General features: G+C 39.6%; 1 protein-coding gene across 4 annotated transcripts in view; it reads left to right on the forward strand.

Annotated features, from left to right (window-relative positions):
- The window catches only part of LOC108719962 (RNA-binding motif, single-stranded-interacting protein 3), a 366,958-nt gene that overhangs the window by 307,798 nt on the left and 34,374 nt on the right, over positions 1 to 24,786 (forward strand). For all 4 annotated transcript variants that reach the window (XM_018269295.2, XM_041567533.1, XM_018269296.2 and 1 more), the window contains exon 7: positions 12,079 to 12,185. In XM_018269295.2, coding sequence (XP_018124784.1) covers positions 12,079 to 12,185 — 107 coding nt within the window. The remainder of the gene's footprint in view (positions 1 to 12,078; positions 12,186 to 24,786) is intronic.

The raw sequence follows: 24,786 nt of genomic DNA on the forward strand, positions 1-24,786 counted from the left end.
CATGAATCAGGCCATCTTTTCTCCCCCCAACCTTCCAATAATTGACTATTATGACTAGATCGTTAGCACCTCCTGTCCTGGATGAAAAACTTTTCTGTCTAGGTCATCCCTAATAGATTGGTTCTACTACTCTTCAGCAGTACCTGTTATTGATCCAAATAGCCCATGCATATCACATTTTTCTCTCCCAGCTCTTTCAAAAATGTATCAGCATTCTATCTTCAAGTAGGTTATAAACATAACTGCATTGAGGTCACTAAATATTTGGCTTTATCTGCAATTTCCAAGCCATGCATGCTCCAGGAGCCATCAGTTGAGTATTCACATGCATAAATATAGTTATTATTAGATAAGGAAGGTTTATCTGTTAAGCACAAAAGATTACTTTGTATTGCCAAATCTTTTAAAAAATTAAAACATAATGAAATGTACCAGTAGTCATTTTAACTATAAAACATAAACATTACAGTACTATGGCCGTAATTATCTTGTAATGTAGAATTTCTAGATCCATTTTTTGCTTTTTGCAGGGTAACAAATTCCTGTAATTTGCTTATTCTTTGAAAAATCCATATTTTCCATTATTTTTGCCATTATAAATTTCTTATAGAAAAGTGACTAGTTTTTCCCTGAACTATCCCAGCCCTCCCCCCCCCCCACTTTCCCTCTATAATAAGGGATCTGGGGAGCTCTGAATAAAAAATCAGATGATGGAGCCTTTTTTAGACTTTAAGATAAGGAGCAGCTCATTATACAGAAGGTAACTGGTAGTTTGTTTTACTAGTTTCTCTTCTTTTCCTTATTTTTTACATGTAATTCAGTCATATTCCACAGCACAATACAGACAGAGCCGTTGTTATTGACCTACTTGTGTGTCTTATTAAATTGAAAAGATTACAAAAAACTGCAGCAGCCATCCCTTTACATAGAAAACATCATTATTATTGGATTATTTGTTTGGCACAGACTATCCCAGAAATGATTTATACCTCAATCTTCTTTCTCTGTAATATAAATTTCAATGGTTTTGCCCTTTTCTGCATCTTGGGTCTCTTATAGGTAAATACATATTCTTCCTTCCTTTACTTGCTGGTTTCCAGCTCTGCATGCAGCAGCTTCACAGCTTAGTTCTATAGTTCATATCTCTTTCTCTCTCTCTCTCTCTCTCCTGTATATACTGTATACACATGAATATACAGTTGTGTTAAGAACAATAGCAGCCCGACATCACTAACCTGATCAATAACTGTTTTTGGTGGAAATTATATTTCTACATGGCAAATAATTTACTAGTAGGTGTTATAGAGTAATAGAAAACCAACAAACACAACAGACATGCATGCTACTGATTCTGTTTAATTGAATAATTAATTGATGCTTGTTACAAATAATAGCAGTGTTCAAAATAATAATAGTTTGTTCCAGATAATAGCAGTATGGAGTTGCATTAGTTAGGTCATTCATTCTGTGAAAAAACAGGTGTCAATTACAGCCATTATTTAAGAAAGGAAGGCAGCAAATATTGTGCATACTAGTTATAGTTCAGTTCTCTCTGTGGGTTGTTCCAGACATTGTTCAGAAGAACAGTGTACTTTGATGAAAAAGTTCATTGGAGAGGGGAAAACAGTTAAAGAAGTGCGGAAAATGATAGGCTGCTCAGCTAAAATGATCTCAAAACCTGAAAGACATAGAAGAAAATGGAAAACTACCAATTAAAAATGGAAAAGGTCTAAATTTACCTGTGAATACTGTTACAATTAGAAGATGCCTACGTGAAGCCAACCTATTGACAAGAAGCCCCTGCAAAGTCCCATTGTTGAAAAAAAAACCTGCCGAAGAGGTTACAATTTGCCAAAGAACACATTGACTGGTCTAAAGAGAAAGGGCGCAACATTTTGTGGACTGATGAAAGTAAAAAGCCACAGTAGCGCACAGTGAAGCTTGGTGGTGCGAGCATCCTGATATGGGGATGTGTCTATGGTGTTGGGTCTATTTATCACATACCAGGGATCTTGGATCAGTTTCAGTACATCAAAATACTTGAAGAGGTTATATTGCCTTATGCCAAAGAGGAAATGCCCTTGAAATGGGTGTTTCAACAAGGCAATGACCCCAAACATACCAGTAAACAATTGTGTGTGTGTGTGTCAGGATGTTTTACATTTTTATACAAATCCTGTGAGTGCTAAATTAATGCTGTGGATGTGCTTGCTGAACTATCACTTTGCACCCAGGCAGTTGGTGGATCTTTTTTTGCGTGCCCTCCATTGCTATGGCATATATAGTTACACTGCACCATTCCTGAAATCTTCCACTTAGTGAAGGCCCTAGCCTGAAGTGTTTGAGTCACATGTAACCCATGCTCCTCTCACTAGCTGGACCTTTTTGGTCTGCCTAGCCAAGCTAGTGTTACATATATATATAATAGGGTTACAGAGAGCTGATAAAGTAGCCCCTACTGCAGCAGCCAGCCAGAGAGACAGACTGGGAGAGAAAGCTGAGAGGTTGCAAGTGCTGCCTTGGAAGAGTGAACAAGGAAAGCCGAGAAAGGGCTGCAATGTGCTCGGCTTTGAATAAGCATCTGAGCTTCAGACATAAAGAGAGCCTGGTTTGTTGGAGTGGCTACTAAGTTCAAATGGAGAGGTCCTTTGGGGGCAGGTAGTGCTACCTGGGGATAGATGCGCTCTTGTGGAAGAGGACAAATTGCTAAGGACTGAACTGTGCTAATTGCCGTTTTCCAGTGGAGTATGGGACTTTAACATTGAAAGACTATAACAAGTTCCCTAGGAAAATGCTTATATTGTTGCTGCTAGCATTAAACAGTTATTCTTTTTTTGCTGTATAAATGTATATGTAACACCTATTTGGGCTGCATAGCACACAAATAGTTAAACTGTCCAGCTAGCAGTAGAAGCATGGGTTACACGCGACTTCACACAACAGGGTCAGGGCCTTCGCCATGTGGAAGTGTTCCCTCTATGGTGTAGTGCAACTACATCCCCCCAGGCTACTGTGCATACAACAAAAGATGGGCGCCAGGAGGTTCTTGCAGTAAAACAGAAAACGGTTTATTTAACTATGCACGAGGCAAGTGACCACAGGTTTAGTACTCACACAGGAGCTGAGGCAATAGCACATTTCTCACACAGAGCTGCAGGCATTAGGCATTTCTCACAGAGGAAAGGTCTCCATTAGGCATTCGCAGTATTCACACACATTCCCTCCTGGAAGTTGTCAGGAAAGCAGCTTCTACCCTACAGTCCCTCTTCACTGAGGTCCCTGACTGGAGGCAACACATAAAGCCTCTGGGAAGCTACTCCCTTACTGCAAATCCTTGTTGGAGCTTCAGCTGCTCTTTCTCTCTCACCTCTCTGCCTTTCTCTCCTAGAGAGACTATAACAAGTCTGCCCTAGTGCAACTATTCCTCATTCACGGGGTTACCTGGTCCCCGACTTCTTCTTCCAAAGCACATGGGCCTTTCTGGGCCTAGCTGTGCCCAGGCTCTCCTGAGCACACCCAGCTGGATCACCATCCACAGGCCAAAGAGGAAGTGGCCACTCCCTACACACACTATATAGCAGTGTAGCAGGGGAGTGTCATTCTCTCTGGCAGATCACTCTAAGAAAAAGGTGGGGGCCTTAAAGCTGCAGGGCAGAATACCCAGTAGGGGTCCCTACATACACCCGGGGGAAAAAAACCCATTTCGTCCCGACAATGGTTTAAACATCCCAACATATATCAACTTACAGTACCATCACATCCACTTCTGGTATCCTCTCCTAAGGCATACCTGGTAACAATGGTCACTGTAAAGGAAACACAGCATGCACAATACTGTATCAAACATTTTCAATTGCATAATAAACATTGCAGTTGGTCAACTTTATTACACATCTGCAAAAATACTTCTCCCCCTCCCAAGGGTCCACACAGGCCAGTCCTTGGGTGCAGAAACACTACTCAGCGAGTAGGTGAAGGCAGAAGAAATGGTGGTGGGGATCAATAGTCTTGAATTAGAACCCACTTAGTCCAGCAGTCCTTCCAGCCACAAAAAAACAAGCAAGCAGCACTCTAGGCATCTCACTCTGCAGGAGTCCATAGAAGAGCTGTAGCAAACATCAGAAGAATCCATCCTCCAGGTTCTCCTCTTCCAGATCCATGATCCGGGATCACATATGAGCAGGAAATGGCTCCATCCGGGACATCCATCTTCCTCCCATCCAACTGACATCCGCAGGCCTTCGTGAAATTCGGGGCGAACCTCCAAGCCCGAACCCACGGCCAAATACTTAGAAGGAAATCCATACGATTCGAAGAATTCGTACGTTCCGTTTATCCACTTCGAAAAATTCGTACGATCCATTCGTACACTCCGACAAATTCGTACATCCATTCGTACGATTCGAACAAAACAATGCACAGCCTGGTTTTAGGGAATCGAGCCCCACGTTGGGGCGCCAAATGTAACACCTATTTGGGCTGCATAGCACACAAATAGTTAAACTGTCCAGCTAGCAGTAGAAGCATGGGTTACACGCGACTTCACACAACAGGGTCAGGGCCTTCGCCATGTGGAAGTGTTCCCTCTATGGTGTAGTGCAACTACATCCCCCCAGGCTACTGTGCATACAACAAAAGATGGGCGCCAGGAGGTTCTTGCAGTAAAACAGAAAACGGTTTATTTAACTATGCACGAGGCAAGTGACCACAGGTTTAGTACTCACACAGGAGCTGAGGCAATAGCACATTTCTCACACAGAGCTGCAGGCATTAGGCATTTCTCACAGAGGAAAGGTCTCCATTAGGCATTCGCAGTATTCACACACATTCCCTCCTGGAAGTTGTCAGGAAAGCAGCTTCTACCCTACAGTCCCTCTTCACTGAGGTCCCTGACTGGAGGCAACACATAAAGCCTCTGGGAAGCTACTCCCTTACTGCAAATCCTTGTTGGAGCTTCAGCTGCTCTTTCTCTCTCACCTCTCTGCCTTTCTCTCCTAGAGAGACTATAACAAGTCTGCCCTAGTGCAACTATTCCTCATTCACGGGGTTACCTGGTCCCCGACTTCTTCTTCCAAAGCACATGGGCCTTTCTGGGCCTAGCTGTGCCCAGGCTCTCCTGAGCACACCCAGCTGGATCACCATCCACAGGCCAAAGAGGAAGTGGCCACTCCCTACACACACTATATAGCAGTGTAGCAGGGGAGTGTCATTCTCTCTGGCAGATCACTCTAAGAAAAAGGTGGGGGCCTTAAAGCTGCAGGGCAGAATACCCAGTAGGGGTCCCTACATATAGTTACTGCAAACTGTGTGTTTCATTTTCCTATTGCAAGCTAGAATGCTATATTTATTCTGCAGAATGCTTTACGATAGTTGAGTAAACAGCTCTAGACACTGTCTCTGTTTGTTTAGGATAGAAGCTGCCATAAAAGCTTGGTGTGACATCACTTCCTGCCTGAGTCTCTCCCTGCTCACTCATAGCTCTGGGCTCAGATTACAGCAGGGATGGGAGGAGGGAGGGGGAGAGGAGCAAACTGAGCATGCTCAAGCCCTGCCCTGGAGGTTTATGCTGAAAACAGGAAGTCTGATACAGGAGCCCATGTGTACAGAATAGAAGAAACTAAATGTGGTGTTTCTTTTGACAGAGGACCTTTCTGATAAAGCTTACTTAGTTTTAGCCTTTCCTTCTCCTTTAAGGAGGAATAGCCCAGTGTTGTAGGCCATTTCTGATGAAGGAGCTGCCTGAGGCGGCTCCTGCAATGCCGCCACCCCCTTGCCGGCTTACCTGTTGGGGGGGGAGGCAGGAACACTAGTGCAGAGAGCGTAATTGCTCTCTAGCACTAGTAAAGTCAAATTTCCGGTTTAAAAAACGGAAATTTGGCTCTTAAAGGTACCAGGGGCAACTTTTTGCCGTCCCTGGAAACCTATCTGGTGCTGCTGCCTTAAGCGAGTTTTTCAACTCGCCTCATTGATGGAGCACCCCTGGTTGGACTAGCCATCCAAGATACCAGGAAATCACCCAGTGGGCTCAGTTGTTAGTGGGTTCTCCTGCTGACCCAATCATTTAACCTTGTATACCTATCCTATGCCATTGTCATTTCTATAGGAGAACAAAGAGATGAAATAGAAATAGATGAGAGTATGTAAAAAGAAGACACTACTAGAAGAATAAATAAGAGGGGTAAAGAGAGCAATAAATATAGTCTGGAAAGTGTATCAGTGATCTAAGGTTTTCTGGTGGGCCCCTGGCACCCCTGTCTGACACTGGGCTTAAAAACAGGGTTGGAATAGGGTTGGCACATTAAAATTAGGAAACAAGTAATTTATGGGTAATGCAGCATATTATAACACATGCTATTTAAGGCTTGCCTTAAAGGTCCTTCGTCATATATTGAAAACAATTATAATAATATATCACAAAATATTATCACACAGTTTTTAAAGTAAAATCTACTCAATCATAATTCAATTGGAGATACAACTTACTAACAATAATGAATGGGAAAAAAGGCATGGAAAGATGTAATAGTACCCTAACAGGAGAAGGAGATGCATCTAAAAACAAAATGCTCTGCAAATCAAGTAATATTGTTGCAGAAGGTATTTAATATATGCTACACAAATACAGGTATAGGACCTATTATTCCAAATCCGTGGGACCTAGAGTTTCCTGGATAATGAAGCATTGCATAATTTGGATCTCCGTATCTTAAGTCCAGTTAAAATTAATTTAAATATTTAATAAACCCAATAGGATTGTTTTAGTCTATTCATGAGGATAAATAAGGATAAATTGTACCTTAGTTGGGATTAAGTACAAGGTGCTTTTTTAGTATTACAAAGAAAAAATATTTTTGTTGTCTATAGGCTTCAATGCATTTGGCAAATTTTTTGACGTTTTGCAAATTTTGAGGGAAACAGGTCAGATTCACCCATCACTAATGCTATACGAAAAACATTCAGTATAATGAACCCATGCTTTTTCTACCAGGCACCATAAAGAAAAGGTAAAACTCAAAACTGATGCTCTGCTAATCAAACTGTCATATGCCATTAATATTATTATTCAAACATTCTGGTTTCCTAGTTCCCTTTTGAAGGATTTTTTACCTGTTTGAAGCTGGCCATAGACGCAAAGATCCGATCGTACGAATCGAGGATTGGTGCGATTTTCGGACCATGTGTGGAGAGTCCTGACGTTTTTCGTCCGGCGGAGATCGGTCGTTTGGTCGATCAGACAGGTTAAAAGATTTCTGTCGGCTGCTGATAATATCTCTGCGTGTATTGCTGATTGTACGATTTTCAGTGGGAGACTGTCACTAGCTTTGGTCGGACATAACTTTCATACGATTGTTGTCAGACGCAGAACATCGGCTGATCTGTTCTTTTGTACTTTATTTGATCGGAATGGTTAGTGGCAGGTCGGGAGATGGGAAAGTCCGATCGTACAATGATTGGATCTTTGCTTCTATGGCCAGCTTTATTCGTCTTTCCTGCAGCTGAAGACAAACTATAATTCACTTACACAACAGCAGAACATATTGTACATCTCTGAGCTCCATATTTCCTCATGATTTTTTTTTACTCTACTGAGTACTACTGTATATAAGTTCTATAGAGAAGAGCATGTTGTCTGGACCTGCATACAAAATATAACCACTTCTAAAAATGTTATCCAGTAAACATAAAATTGATTTCAATTATATATTTATTACTTATATTTCTTAGAATTTATATTTATTATATTTATTTTTTTATATTTTATTTTAGATACTATATATTATATTTATGATAATATTCCCTAAAATTGTGTAGCATATAAGTGCCTGTGGGGGCATTTGAGACAAAAATACTACAATATACTACCATGCTTTCTTCCAGTTTGAAGTGTGCCACCCATTTGTCTGTTTGTTTGTGAGTCAGTAATGCTAATGGTCCTAAATTAGCTGTAACATTTACAGTGGATGATGGTTTTTGTAGAAAAATGATTAACCTCGTATTCATTACATTTGATATAGTGAGCAGCCATAGCGGTTTCCTTTTATGTCAGATCCTCTCTGTACCTTTTGCTTTTATACAGTAGTGAGGAAGGAATAGGAAAAAAAGAATTATGATATGGTGTACTGTAATACAGGCATAACATGACATTAACTGAAAATTGTATTCATACTGATCTTTGGAGTCTCTTAGATATTGTAGTTCTGTATTTCTTATTACTATAATTAAGACAATTCAAATGGATCAGGTGGTGAATGACTGCAACACAGTAGATATGTGTCTGCAGAGCAATCAATCCACATGTTTTAAATGAATTTTAGTTGTTATGCTTCAGTGCTATTGAGTTCATGCACATCTGCATTAGTGACTGCCCTGTAATATTTTGTATGTATGGGGACATCTTCAACACTTACAATTTGCAAATGATTCTAATGTATTCCTTTAAAAAATGTTAGGCGCTGAACAGTTACTAGCTGGCAGAGCATGAGATAGTTGTTCCTGCCATCTAGTGAAATCAGCTGGATGCACACAGTTAAGCACAATGCCTTCTTCTCCTGGTTAGCAGGCAGTGTGGATTCCCTCTATTAGAAATAACTAAGGTCAGGAAGAGGAGCGGTTGATAAGTGAAGTTCATATCAGTACTAGGATAAAGCAGAATTTCATCATTAGCTTGCTGAACCATTGATTGACTTTGTCTTTATTTATATGCATATTAATTCAACTGTACTTTTACATTTTCCCAGTTTTTTATATATAAAAAATTCCACTCCTATAGGTTGCATGTGTGATAAACATGTAACACCGTGCACCTTGCTGGAACACAGCAATAATATTTATGTTGTCCCTCCCCACATACTCTCTCCCTCTCAGTCATATACATAAAAGCCATGAATATCCTGTAAATTATATCCTTATAAACGCTGAGTTCTGATGTCATCAGTTATAAACGGTGAGTTCTGATGTCATTTCTGTCACATGACTCCCTGAAACTTGTGTATTCTAATAAATAATGTACCCCCAGTTGCAAAATATGAGGATATTATAAGTTACCTCGGAGTTCCATGACTTGTATAAAAACACTCGGCCTTCAGCCTCGTGTTTTTATATGGTCATGAAACTCCTCGGTAACTTATAATATCCTCATATTTTGCAAGAGGGGGTACTTTATTCACTATATAATACACAAAAGCCATGAATATCTTATAAATTATATCCTTATAAACTAAGAGTTCTGATGTCATCAGTTATAAACGGCGAGTTCTGATGTCATTTCTGTCACATGACTCACTGAAAGTTGTGTATAATATGGTCATGAAACCTCGGTAACTTATAATATCCTTTTCATTTACAAGAGGGGGGTACTTTATTCACTATTTAAACTGCTCTTAGTGATGACATCAGTCATAAACAGAGCTTAGTGATGTCATTTTTGTCACATGACTCACTAAAACTTGTGTATTATAATAAATAGAGTACCCCTTGTTGAAAAATAAGAGGATATTATAAGTAACCTTGGAGTTCCATCAATTCTTTTGGTATCAGTACAAGAAGTATGTCTGTCTCAGGGCTCCCTGCTAGATGCCAACCTGAAAAAAATAACTGCTTTTATACTGCTGTAATATGATTAGTTATTTAATTTAGAACTAAATATACTATATATTCTGTTCGTAAAATTACAGGACCACTAAAACTGAAATAAACGCAATGATTATCTTAGCAAAAAATGTGAATTTCCCTCTTTGTTATATCTTTCTGTACCCTTGAACAATGATTAGACAGCAGTCACACAGCTTGAAATGAGCTACAGGCTGAAAACTCTGCTGTGGTATCTGTGTACACAGGTGGTTGGCCAAGAACTCACCAAAGCAAAAATGTAAAGTTCATATGGTTTTTATAATTTGGGAAATAATTTGTTGCAGGCGGTGACATTTGGGCTTAGCATGTACTTTTTCAAGTTTAACCTCTCCCCCAACGGAGATCCACAGAGTCATGAAAGCCTCCTTTGTCTTAACTGAAACAGCAACGAACATCTGTTCTCTATGAATTTAATTCCAGAGTCGTAATATCAATAATGAGTGCTGTTTCTATTCCACCTTTCTCTACATATGAATATGTTATCAGATTTCCACGGTACCTTTAATCTCCAAAACGGACATATAACCTTTAAGTATTTTAGGAATTTTTAACCTGTTCAGCTGTATGTAAAATATCCATGTCATCTATATATACATACTATATTTGGAAAAGAAGCTGTAGCAAGTGCACGTCTCAAAAAAAAAAAATACACTGCCCTAGCTTGTTAAAGGAATTAACAATTTTTATGTATATATATATCTATATATATATATATATATATATATATATATATATATATATATATATATATATATATATATATATATATATATATACGTACAAAGTGTAGTGGAGTGTTGTACCTGTCTGTGACTTAGGAATTTTTAACCTGTTCAGCTGTATGTAAAATATCCATGTCATCTATATATACATACTATATTTGGAAAAGAAGCTGTAGCAAGTGCACGTCTCAAAAAAAAAAATACACTGCCCTAGCTTGTTAAAGGAATTAACAATTTTTATGTATATATATATATATATATATATATATATATATATACGTACAAAGTGTAGTGGAGTGTTGTACCTGTCTGTGACTTAGTCCACAGTCAAAGACAATATATCCAACAAAAAAGTCCAGACAACTAAGTTTGGGTAATAACAAGGTTTTTACCACAGTTTCATGCAACGTATATATATATATATATATATATATATATATATATATTTTTTTTTTATTATTATTATTATTTTTTTTGCCATCGAAAATTCGCAGAGATGCATTTAAGTTTATTGGGCGACACTTTTTTTTGACGCACAACATTTTTTATCTCCCATTGGAGTCTCTGGGCTTCATTTCCGCAGTGAAACTCAGCAAAAAATTTCGCTCATCCCTAATAATGAACACACACGTACGCTTTGGCATTTTTTAACATAATTTTTACTAATAAGGAGTTTTTTTTACTAATAAAGAGTTTTTTTGTGACCCAGGTTCTAAATGCCTAGACTAATCCCATAATCCCATTATATAAGTGTCAATTTAACGGGATCATCAGCTTCATGTTAATTATTTCACTGTGAGTGTAGAATATAGCTAACTGTCTTAAGTAATTCAAATTTACTCACAACTCAAATGGGATGTGTTGAATATGAACGACCTGATTTGAGTTTTCCTCCATTTTTAGCTGCCATTTACTTGTACATGAACGCAACAGGTTTTAGGTGGCGAATATAGAATTAGAACTGTTTCCAGGGTCAAGATGTGATAAATCTCACATTCAAATTGATGCTTTTAAATTCTAATTTGTGAGTGACACAAAAAAAATTGAAAATTCGAATTTAGCATTCAAACCTTAATAAATATGCCCCTTAATCTCTAATCCATGTTTACTGTTCTTTTCCTTACTTCCTTTCTTGTTGTGTAAATTGAGGTACAACTTGTACAGAGGTGCAAGGAAGTTTTTCTTACACTTCCCATACAACCTGTCCACATATGCCTATTTTATCAGTGAAGCAACTTGTTCACGGTCTTAGTGCTGCAATAAACTTCCTAATACTTATTTAAAGAATTCAGGCATATATTCAGCTTTGCAAAATGCCTCTTCCTCCTGTGAAAATGATCAAATAGATTAAACGAAATATTGTAATTTTGTCCTGCTGTGTTTTTTTTAAAAATCTAAAAAAAGGTTTTTTGTTTTTTTTTAACTTGGTGATTCTTACCCCAAAGCAGGATTTCTATTCAAAAACAAACATAGATGTCAGCGAAACCTCAAGGCCAGACTTGCTGATTTTCCTTCCTTCAATAATTCACATCTCGTCAGATTCCGACAGTCAATTTTTTTTTATACCTCTCGTAAATGTGAGCAGCTGCCAATTGCTCAGTCTAAGAGGTAAAACATTTTTACAGGATCTGGCTTCAAAAGCCTTGCGTTATGGAAAATGCAGAGAATGTCTGGCAGGATCATGTCTTCAGTGTTATAATGATGTGTTGGTATCTTGTCTTTTCAGCCCCGCCAGAGCCTTTACTGTGTAAATTTGCTGATGGAGGGCAAAAGAAGAGGCAGAACCAGAGTAAATACACACAGAATGGCAGACCATGGACAAGAGAAGGAGAAGTAAGTACCTTTTAAATGTGTGTGTGTTTCAGTCATTGGCAAAGCACATCCTATATGGAGTTAGCAGTCCACATTTGTTTTGTCAAAAATTTAACTTTGATCTAAATCTTTTTAAAGGATTTGTTACACAGGTTTTGAGGTTTTTTTTTGCTACAGCAAAAGGACCTGTTATCCATCTCCCATAGACTTCATTTAAAAAAAGAATTAACATTTTTAGAAATAATTTCCTTTTTTTCTGTATTCATAAAACATTACATTGTACATAGACCTAACTAAAATATTATTAATCTTTAGGCAACACTTGTTTTATTTTATATTTTTTTATATAAACCGTATTGAGTTTATTTGATGTTTAAGTTATATTTTAGCAGACAAAGTATGGAGATATAAATTACAAATAGATTCCATATCTAGAAAATCCCAGGTCAAAAGGATTTTGAATAAAAGATCCCATACCTGTACAATATAAATGTATTTATCTATCGTCATCACTTTAAATATAGAGAATTCAGTTACTGCCACTGGAGTAACTATAGAGGAAGCAGACCCAGCTGTTGCAGGAGGGCTCAGACAGCAGGGTCTGCTTCCTCTATAGCTGTGTAATGCGATAGAAATTCTCCCTCCGAGCTGCTCCCCTATCTGTAGCCAGGAGAGGGGGAAACAGGTGGCCGGCACAGGTGCTATGCGTGTGCCGAAGTTCCAGGTAGGAATCGGTGTGTGCCAGGCCCCTCCAAAGATTATTTTGCAGCCCCAGCACCATCAACTTGCGCCACTAATTAATGCTGCATTATGAACCCACAATAATGGTAAACAAAGCATTCTGCATAACATTTAATTAGTAATTACAGTCATTGGTCAGACAAGGGAGTATAAGAAAAGCAATTAATGTAAAACATGAACACAGTACAATATGCAAAATTCAAATGAATACAGGAATTGTTTACTCTCCAATACGGGGGCAGATTGTGTGAGAAGTGTATAATTAGAGCTCAATTCCACAGTAGCATTTCACTACTTTCTATTCATTCCTATGGGATTTTTAGAGGTGTATTTATCAATGGGTGAAAGATAGAATTCACATTTGCTAACTAGCTCCTACAGAAGCTTGTCCAAAATGCAACAATACTCAAATTGTGATTTTTTTTTGTAAATTGTGAAGGCGCATTGCATGTTTTTGTATAGAATTCGTGTTAGTAAATTAACCCTAGTGTGCATAATAAAACTTCTTACCCCCTGCAAAAAAAAGGCAGCCTTCAAACAGGTTTTAAGACTATATGCTATGTACTACTAAGATTTTCAAATATATAATAAAGAATATTACCCTGTCAAAGGTTAACGTTGTTTTAATTTGTCCAATTGTGACATGGCCATTCCACCAAAGCTTGTATTAGGATTGTTTCTATAGTACCAATACATTATTCAGAGAATATTTAGCCAGTCAAATTAATCTCTGTTAAAGATGATTTTACAACCTAATTTCCCTACCGCAGGCACACACAAACTAGGGTCTATTTCATCAGGCACCAGTTGACCTACCTGAATATTATTTTATGCAAGTAGGGATTCATTTGTGTATATAGGCTTTTTATTGTAGGCAAACGCTGACAGACACCTTCTCTGCATGGCCTATGTTGATTGGTTCCTTTCTAGACTGTAAGCTTTGTTGACCCATTTATTTAGACCATTGTTTCTTAACCTTTCACAGACTGAGCTCATTTAACTCTGGGAGCTTCACATTTCAAATATAGTTTAGAATATATTGGGGTCATTTAGTCAATGAGGCACACCATGCAATTTGGGGGCAAGCTTCCATGTTTTTTTACTCACAATGCTATATAATTGCAGCCTGTATATATCTTTCTGCCTGATACAATTGCAGCCAAGGTGTTAATTGTATTTGAGCTTCAGTGTAATTTAAGTGCAATTGCACTGAAAAGTCACTTCTGTTCCTAATTTAGGTTTGCAGCATCAGTTGATGCAGGCCACTGTGACCACATACTTTGAGCTACTGCTTCCTTTGCTTCCTTTGGAGGTGGCAGTAGCTCCAGGGTTCCCCTGTGTCAGTAGTCAAACCTCAGGAAAGGCTGAACAGACTAAGCACCACTGACTTTATATGGAAGTGCATGGAGTGGCTTGCATACAAGTACCAATGTCTATGACAGACTTGGTTCAACTGCACCTGCACTTTCAGCTTGTAAATTAAGTGCCCCCAAAGGGGATGGTCACAATTTAGCCAAGACTTTTTAAGTACACACCCATAGATTTAGTGGCTATCTGGTCTTTTATTTTCCAGCTCCGTTTATCCTAATGTTTCTAAGACTTCCATGTTCTAAATATTTGATCCAATCACTGACCCTTATTCCTCATACCACTTAGTGGTCATGAGGACTAATTAAAAGAGAGCCCATATTTTGCATGTAGGGATTTTACAACATTATTGCTTGAGTTACAAATAAATACATTTAACTTAGGCATGGCAGATACAGATCATTTATGCCTATTGGTGTATGTGATGTATGGTGTCTATGCTCAGTTTTTTTCTCATAAAAAATTCTAGAGACAAACAGAATATGTTTTACTCAACAAACTGAATCTGCGCAAGTGTTCCTCAACATAGGGCCAGGTTCTAATCAATGAGAAATTATTATGGGCGAGATTCAATTTGAGAAGAAAATGAGAATTTTACTTTCCTACTTGAAGTAAATTCCTTTTCTTCTAGTCCCAACATGTCTAGTACACATGGGCAGTATTGCCCCTCCCAGACCTGGAGGTAGGACCTATAACATAGCCAATCAAAATTAATCATGCCCTATAAGACCACATGACATCCTCCTCACCACTGTTATACATTTGCCATAGCAGTACAGCAACCAAACTTGTGATGGGAAACCCTGTACTGATATGTCGGGACTAGAAGCAAAGGAATTTACATCAAGTAGTGTAGGTAAGTAAAATTCTCATTTTCTTCTGCATCCCTCCATATCAGTACACATGGGATCTTCCAAGCCATGCCCCAAAAATAAGGGATGGGAATAACCAAAAAAAGGCAATAACCAAACTGATGCTAAGGAGGCCCTGAGAAATAAGGCCAGCATCACAGCCATCCAACAGGGGAGCTGATCAAATGTATAGCCCCTGAAAAGGTAGAAAAAAGGCACAAGAACATGAACGGCATTTCCTAGGACATGGTAAGCGATTGACAACAAGAGCTACAAAAAACCAACCACTAAATTATAGAGACCGGCACTTGATGAGGATCAAGCATTGCAGATCAAGAATAGCCATATTCTGCAATACGGCTATCAGACATAAAACCCCACCTGGGGAAGAACTAAAATCCTGCAGTTGTTAAAACAAAAGGCCCCCTCAGACATAACCAGAATGTTGGCACTGGTCATCTCTGATCTAAAACACCATAGAAACCACCAGGAAAAGAATATATCCAGATCAGAAACTAACCACAACCTGGGTGCATCTATCACCAGTGCTGGAGAAATACATGATCCTTAGCACTAGCAGGTGGCCCTAAAAAGACTTGGCCCACAGTGGCCTAGTCCTGCAGCTTAATGGAAGCAGCTCACACCAACGCTGACCATAGTCAACTCCACACCAGAGATCAGCCAAAGATCCACCAACTCAATGCTGATAAACACCTAATGAAGACTTAACCAGCTCTGGGATATCCTAATCCAGCATTCCACTGTAACCATTGTAGAGCCATGCTGGTACAGCCCAGTAGCTCCACCAACCACAAAATCTGAAATGAGCATACAACAGCACAAGCTGCTGGACCATCCAAATGTGACTTAAGGCCATCTTATAGTCAGATATGCTGTTGCCCCAGCCAACTGCTGCACAAGCCAACAAATGGGATCTAAGCCAATTACAGTGCTTGAAAACACCCACAAAAGCAGAGGCCACTATATCTCAAGCTGCACAATGCTACGGTTTATGCAAGGACTGAACCAAGCCTGTGACCATACATTGAAGCTAGTTAATTCATTAGGCTACTGAACCAGCAAACAGCTGGGGTCGCAATCCAAAATCAGGCATGCAAGAATCTTATAGCCTACAAACATTGGTATCAACCAGCGATGATGCACAATCCACTGGCAAATAAGCAAATCACCATACATGCAGGCCATGATGTAAGTGTATGCAAAACATCAGAGCGGAACGCTACCACACAAACAATAGTACATAAGCCAGCTATTGTGAATGCCACCCTTGGAGACAAAGCCACCAACTGCATTGGCACCTGACACAAAGTCAATTTCTACACATGCAACAACAGAGCGCAAGGCAGTTATTGAACTTGCAAAACACTGGTCCATAAGCCAGCCTTATTGATAATAAGCATTGGCATACAAGACCAAAAACAATGCATGCAAGGCAGAAGCAAAGGTTAGCTATAAAATCAACAACATATGACCAACCGCAGCTGCTGAATACCAATCAGCAATAAAACTAGCTGTGAGCTGTAAAACTCAGAGCAGACACCAGTGCGACCTATGTTAGATCCAACCAAATAGCCAAATGCCTACTGCTGGTGTAACCAGGACCATGCATGCAAACCTTGTAGACAAGACAAAACCAATGGCTGTTGTCCTGCCAAGGATTGCCTCAAGGCAAACAGACATGCCCACCAAGGGCCACCAAGAACAGCAGCCATGCTGGTGACCAAATGTACCATAGGTCACAGCAAAGGCTGACAGCCCTATGAAAGCCAGCAACCACAAGCCCCCCAAGAACTATAATAAAAACTAGCAGCCACCTTAGCCAAGGGCCACGGTAAAAAGGCCAACAGCCCAAGAACCCTAGTAAAAGGCCAACCAAACAACGTGCCAAGAGCCCTGGTAAAAGGTCACATGAGCCAAAGGCTTGTGCAACAGGCCAGCAGAACAGGAGCCCTGGTAAACGCCAGCAGACCCATGAGCCGAGGGCAATGGTAAAGGCCAGCAGAACCATGAGCCAAGGGCCATGGTAAAGGCCAGCAGACCCATGAGCCAAGGGTCACGGTAAAGGCCAGCAGACCCATTAGCCGAGGGCCATGGTAAAGGCCAGCAGACCCATGAGCCAAGGGCCGTGGTAAAGGCCAGCAGACCCATGAGCCGAGGGCCATGGTAAAAGGTCAGCAGACCCATGAGCCGATGACCATGGTAAAAAGCCAGAAGACCCATGAGCTGAGGGCCATGGTAAGCTAACAGCAGCACTCCATGTGAGCCAAGGATCAAAACAAGGGCCCTAACACAAGCCAAGGGCCATAATGAAAGCCAGAGGCCACACAACCAAGCTCTGTGGCGAGAGGCCACCCAAACCAAGAGCCATAGACTACAAGTTGGCTTCAAGCCTGTTACAGCAGACATTACAGTAAGTGCCCTTCGACATACCAAACAAACACCACCAAAACTCAGTAGATGTAGTTGAACTACAACTGAGCTCCCAACAAAAAACACCAGATGGGAATAGAATCTCTAAGAGAAAGCCTACATCACACAAAAAGACAGCATATAACATGAAAACTTCCTGTTAAGTGCAAAAAAGCAACCTAGGAAAAATGGGTTACAATGCTGCTACAGCAGAACAAACCCCTAGCCGATCCTGGAAATACCAGGTGTAATAAGAGCACACTTACCTACTGTGTCTGCACAGAGAACTCAGGCTCACAAACCTAAGACCTCAGATAACATCAATACAAGAAGTCAGAGAAACACAGGCACCCAACCAGATAACATGAGCTAGACAGTACTTCAGTCAGAGCCCTGGTGGCAGGCTGCTTGTTAGGAGCAGACTCGTTGTAAGGAAGGAAGGGGATACCATACTGCTTCAGCAGTGCAAGCCTCCAGCCAACCCTTCAAGCAAATAAAAGGCAAATATAACCTCTGTGTCTGCACAGAGGATAATAGAATTGTATCTATTTATTTATTTATTTTTGAAACAACCATAGCACAGAGGCCCAGAGGAGTATCTGCACCTTACCTGATAGCAGTAACTAGTCAGCAGGATGAAAACTCCAGCTAGGGCCCTGATAGCTTCCAGCTGAGGGACATAATTAGCTAATGAACATGCAGACTTCCCAGTGTACTGAATGTTTCAAACACATTGGATACTGAGAAATCATACTCACTGGATTCAGGTACCACACTGCTTCAGCTGAAAGAATGAGACTCCGGCTCATAACATAAGACTTCAGGTGATGCAAGAAGTCAGAGGAACAGAGGCACCTTACCAGATAGCTCAGGCATGTGAGCAGGAATACTCCAGACAGGTCGAACATATCTTGTTAAGAGCAGACTCATTATAAGATAAGATGGAGGTACCATACTGCTTAAGCGTTGCAAACCTCTAGCCAGTCCTGGAAGTACCTTGTAACAAGAGCAAATATAACCTGTGTCTGCACAGAGGGCGCAGGTTCACCAATACAAAACTTAAAATATAAAACAGCAATAGCAAAGGGGCCAAAAAGAACATCTGCACCTTACCAGATAGTGACTAGTAACCAGTCAGAAGGAGGGAAACTCCAGCCAAAGCCCTGATAGCATTCAGCTGAGGGACATAATTAGCATGCAGACTTCCCAGTGCACTGAGCATTTTAAACACACAATGGATACTGAAGAATCATACTCACCAGTTTCAGGCTGTTATAAATAGCCCATATCCAAACCCATGGCCCTTTTGCAGAAGTTCTGTAAAGCCTCACATAACTCTAAAGAAAAGGGGGAGGCCAAAAAGCTCACAGGTAATATGGGAAGCCCACACTTGTATCTCTTCCCAAAAAGCACTAGATTGAATCTTGTGCCTCGCTGGGCATATAGCAGGGGGGCTACTTTAGCACAGGGCTAGGACCATGGGTATGCCCACACCTGACTTTCTTCCCAATATGCGATAATTTACAGATTATATGTCTTGGGGCATCAGGTAAATTATTCTCCATTAACTGAGAATTATCCCTCTGTGTCTACATAGAGGTAAAAAAAAAACAAAAAACAAATACAAAACAAAAACTGTGTTTGACTTCTATCAAGATTCACCAAAATGAGATTGAGGAGGGAGATCCTACCTCCCTGTCCAGTAGGACAAAAAAACAACAGTGGTGAGGAGGAATTCATGTGGTCTTATAGGTCATGATTAATTTTGATTGGCTATCTTATAGGTCCTACCTCCAGGTCTGGGATGGGCAATACTGCGCATGTTTACTAATATGGAGGGATGCAGAAGTAAAAACTTTTCTCTTAATTCAGTTCAAGGCAGCAATATTACTATATCTATCTGTCACTGGGCGCATGTAAGTACAGTAGCCAGGCAGATCTTCAGTGGAAAGTTTGTGCTTTATTTTTCATGCAAATGAAGAAAATAATGTGCAAAGCTGCAGTATGCACTTTTCACCAGCAGGAGGTCAGCAGTAGCCCTGCAAGCACACATATTCCTAAGCTCCAGAACAACCTCTCCCAAAGGCTTAACACACCCCAATGATTTCAGTCTGCAGCTTTTATAGCTTCCAGACTGCTCTATGCTGACACCATGTGATCAGCATCTACCCTATAAATATTCATTAGGAGAGGCTGTCCACCCCTTTAGGAAGTGGCTTCTCTGAGAGCTGTAGGTAAGTGCTTTTTACAATAAATTTCACTATTATATATAAAAGTAAACCTTTCCATGCACACTTGTGTATTAACATACAGCAAAAACAGCTTTCAATATACAATTGTTTTAGCACCATTTACATATACTCTGAACACAGCTGAGTCACATTCTGTATTATATATACTGTGTATATAGTGTAGTGTATATAGAGTATAGTGTGTATACAATTATGACTGCACCGTTTTACATGTTTGCTTGTTTTGCTGTGCAAATGGCAGCTAACATTTTCCAAATGGGGGGGGGGGCTATATGGCACAACCCACTATGGGAAGCCTGTAATTACCTCAGCTAATTCCAGAGTTCTGAGCATCAGTAGGCAAAATTGTGCGAATTGGTGGAGTTTCACTTCGCTGAAAAATTTGTGAATTTTTTTATGCCGCCCAAAATTCGCTGGCGAATTTTCGCATTGGTTTTGTGAATTTATTCGCCGGCGGCGAATCGCGGGAATTCGCCACAAATTCGTGCCTGGCGAATAAATTCACCCATCACTAGTGCTAGTGCTAATCCTTGTTGGTTGATGCAAATATAAAGATGTGCATGTAGTGTGGTTGAATTCAAGTAAGTTTGATAAATAGTTAGCGATGAGCGAATTTTATTTGCATGGATCCACATGCAAATTTTTTCACAAAACTGCAGCAAAAATGTGCAGTGGAAAATTTCGCAGCGACAAATATGTCACAGGGATGAAAAAGTCAATGTATTTTTGACGCCTGTTAACTTCAATGTGGTTCAGAAATTTTTCACTGTTTCGCAAATTTTTCTGCGAAACAGGAAAGATTCAGCATTTGTGGCTGCATTCCTATATGATGCTTGTGGTTTCACTGCACATGTGAAACAGCAGGTTAGATATACAGGTTTGGGATCCTTTATCTGGAAACCTGTTATCCAAAAAGCTCTGCATTTTGGGAAGACCATCTCCCATAATTCAGATTTTTACAAATGATTTCCTTTTTCTCTGTAATAATAAAACAGTACCTTGTACTTGATCCAAACTAAGATATAATTAATCCTTATTAGAGGCAAAACAATCCTATTGTGTTTAAATAATTTTAACTTATTTTTTAGTAGACTTAAGGTGTGTAGATCCAATGAAAAAATCCCTGGAAAACCACAGTTCCTGAGCATTCTGGATAACAGGTCCCATACCTATACTTGTTGTTAGGATTTATCTGCAAACAATTAAAAAAACAATATAACAATAAGGCACTTGGGGGCTTTTCTCTATTTGCATATATCAGCCAGAGCAGAAAAATCTTAAATGAGAAACCCATGACATTGGCAGAATTGGTGCTTTTCAGTACAAAGGTGCATTAGTGAGAATTTTTGAGCCTCAGAAAATCTGGGGCTGTCACTCAGGCATTTCCTAGTCAAGCCAAAGGGTTGGTTTTGGGCCAGTGTCGGAACTACCAGGGGAGCAGGGGGTGCACCCCATCAGGGCCCCCCCGGCAGCCCGTGCGCCGCTGAAAATGCGGCCGTACGGAAGGGGGCATAGCCCGGCTGCGCATCACGCCCCCCTCTAGTGACACTACTGTTTTGGGTGCTTCTCTACAGGCCAAAATGCCCCACATGCCATCAGCGAAAAGGTGTGATTGCACTATACGGTAACTCTTGGCATAATGTATTTTGAAGCAAAAGGAAATGATATAGTAGCATCCACCATAATCCACCATAATAAGGGTGTGCTATCCATATGCAATGCAGTGTTACATGAACCTTTGTGCACATTAGGAGATAATGCACTCTTTACTGAAGGTTATAATGGAAGTCATTCGTAACCTCATAAAATGACATAGTCGTTTCTCATTGAGTATTGTTATCTTTAAGTCGTACCTGTTCATTTGGAGATTGAGTTTACTGCTGCTGGAACAATCTCACTTTGCACTGAGAACTGAATGCAAAAGATGCTTCTGTATAGTAAATGTTTTACACCTCATATCCCAGGGTTATTAAAGAAGCTGGAGAGCTGCATGTTGCCTCCTTTGAGGTTTTGCTGACATTGCATGCTGGAAACTTAGGCCTGGAGCACTCTGTACAAATGAAACGTGAAAAAGCTATTCCATGTGGTGTCCGATTCTGTACCCCTATTTACATTTACCGCTAAAGAACTAATGATAGTGCCTAAGGCTGAGACTAACTGGAATCCATCCAGTTGTGGTTGAACTATCATACTCAGTACGTGCTGTTGGGTGATGGTGGGGGCTGTATTTTTATAGAACAGGAATTCACAGGAAGATGGGGAAAGTTCACTTAGTGGACCTTTTACCCAGACACAGAAAGCTGTATAATAAAAGTCCTTTTCAAATTAAACATGCAATACAATTTCTGTTTTTGCACACATTCCCCCGTTCTCTTCACCATTTAATTGTGTAGCCAGGGCATGGGGATGATATCGGGTCCCCCATTCTGGTGCACAAACAATATTCTGAGATGACGCAAGGCTTGCCTTAATAACAGTGTCCACAATATGGCTGCTGCCTGCTTGCTATAATTAGGAATTCCCAGACTGAAGGAAAGAAGATTCAAATAATTTATATAGTGTAATTAAAATTCATTTTGCTTGACTAATGTGATAAAATGTGTAGAGGAATAACATTCTGAATTACCAGTACCACTGAATTATACTAATACTGGGTGGTACAAACCTGTTACACTAAATAGCATTCATTTGTTTAAACAGTCCTCAGGCAGCAATTATATATATATATATATATATATATATATATATATATATATATATATATATATATATATATATATATATATATATATATATATCTGTATGTCTATATCCATATATATATATTATATATATACACTTTGAGAAAGGCTTCTGATGGAGCCGAAACGTTAGTTTCTACAAATAAACTTACCTCACATTTTTAAGTCCTGTGAGTGCTGATCCTTTTGAAATGGATGGAATGGATGGAAATGATTCACTGTTCGTGCACCCAGGCATATGAACACTTTATACAAGAGTGCTGGCCTTTTCCTGGTGGTATATATATATATATCTGGTTTGCAGAGTAGCAACACTCATAGGACTTGTTTGATGCAAATCAAAATAAAGGGTTTATTAGAAATCAACGTTTCGATCCCTTCCTGGGATCTTCTTCAGGAAAAAACAATACAAACAACCTCCCGACAAGATCCCAGGAATGGATCGAAACGTTGAGTTCAAATAAACCATTTATTTTGATTGGCATCAAACAAGTCCTGTGAGTGTCGCTACTCTCCAAGTAGATATCTATTCCACTATTGCTGGCACCCAGGCATTTCTCAGGTAAACGGAGTGCATCACTATACAGTATATACTATATATAGTCATTTTGCTGCCTGAGGACTGTTGAAAAGAATTCATGCTATTAAGTGTAACAGGTAGGGGATCCTTATCCAGAGATATCTCCCATAGAGACCATTTTGAGAAAATAATAATTAGAATTTTTAATAATGATTTTCTTTTTCTCTGTAACCTTATACTTTGCTGTGGTCTGTGCTGTTCCTGTAACACTGATGTCACAGCTGCACTCTTGTTCTAAACTAGAACTCCCAGTGTCTTGGGCCAGCACCAAGGATATTGTGCTCTCTAACACACACGCGCCAGATGACAGGTCCCTGGTTCATTTTCTCAGCTACAATATTTTAGTTCTGCTATTTTCCTCCTGGCTCTCTCTGTGCCATTTGTTTAGGAAAAAATTATATAAAAAGATCAGTTGGGAGAATTACTTTTTTCCCACAGTGCTACAAATCCAGTAAGCGAGGCCAGTCAAGGTTGTTAATACCAGTGCCAACCTTACGCTCCCTTGCCAGCTGCAGACATTTTGAAGTGATTAGTGGGTCTGCGCTGGCCACATTTATAATGCAGGCACCCATTTCCATTTATGCATCCAAGCCGACAGGCAGCAGTTAGCTGTGCTTTATTGCTCTGGATTCAGTACTGATGCATTTCCCATTCAGACAAGTGATAATTGCACGTTCAGCTGATGGACATTTAGTATCCAGAGAAAGACTCTCCCCCCCCCCCGTCACCATCCTAGCCGTAACATATTAATATGCAAAATGCACACGCGCCCTTTCAACCTCCTGACACTTACCTGTAGCTGTCGCCAGAGAATTTATAACCTTCATTTTTTTCAATACAGGTACGGGATTTGTTATCAGGAAACCAGTTATCCAGAAAGCTCCAAAATACGGAAAGGCCATCTCTCATAGACTCCATTATAATTAATTAAGCCAGATTTTAAAGAATGATTTTCTTTTTCTCTGTAATAATAAAACAGTACCTTGTACTTGATCCAAACTAAAATATAAATAATCCATACTGAAAGCAATACCAGCCTCTTGGGTTTATTTTATGTTTACATGATTTTCTAATAGACTTAACATATGAAGATCCAAATTACGGAAAGATCCATTATCTGAAAATCCCCAGGTCCCGAGGATTCTGGAAAAAAAGTCCCATTTCTATATATCTACAGTATATATAGTAATTCTTTATAAAGTAGCAGAAGATTACTTTGCATATGAAATCATAAACAGATATACAGAAGTTCAATAGCTTACAATCTAACAATGTGGTCTTCTGTTTTGAAAATATGTTCAATAGCTATATATGCTGTATGTGTATATTAATGGGTGGTTACTGTATTATTAACTAAGGCAGATATGTGTTTTTGGATATTTAATAAGTCTCCTGGGGGGGTATTAGCAGGTTGAAATTGTAACCTCCCCGTGTATTGAAAAAACATTTCCCTGACACTTCATCTTCATCTTCATCTTCAAATGAGCACGACTGTATCAATTAGAAGCAACACTCAGCCAGTGAAATCCTCCAAGGGAAACTATTATAAATCAAGCATGTTTTATTTATGCCTGTACACTCGTTGTAGCATCAAATTGAAGTGCAATTGCATGAAACTTTATTTTTTTAAATCACAGTATATTGCTAGTTGGGACTAAC

Source organism: Xenopus laevis, chromosome 6S (assembly GCF_017654675.1).
Source record: "Xenopus laevis strain J_2021 chromosome 6S, Xenopus_laevis_v10.1, whole genome shotgun sequence".
NCBI lineage: Eukaryota > Metazoa > Chordata > Amphibia > Anura > Pipidae > Xenopus > Xenopus laevis.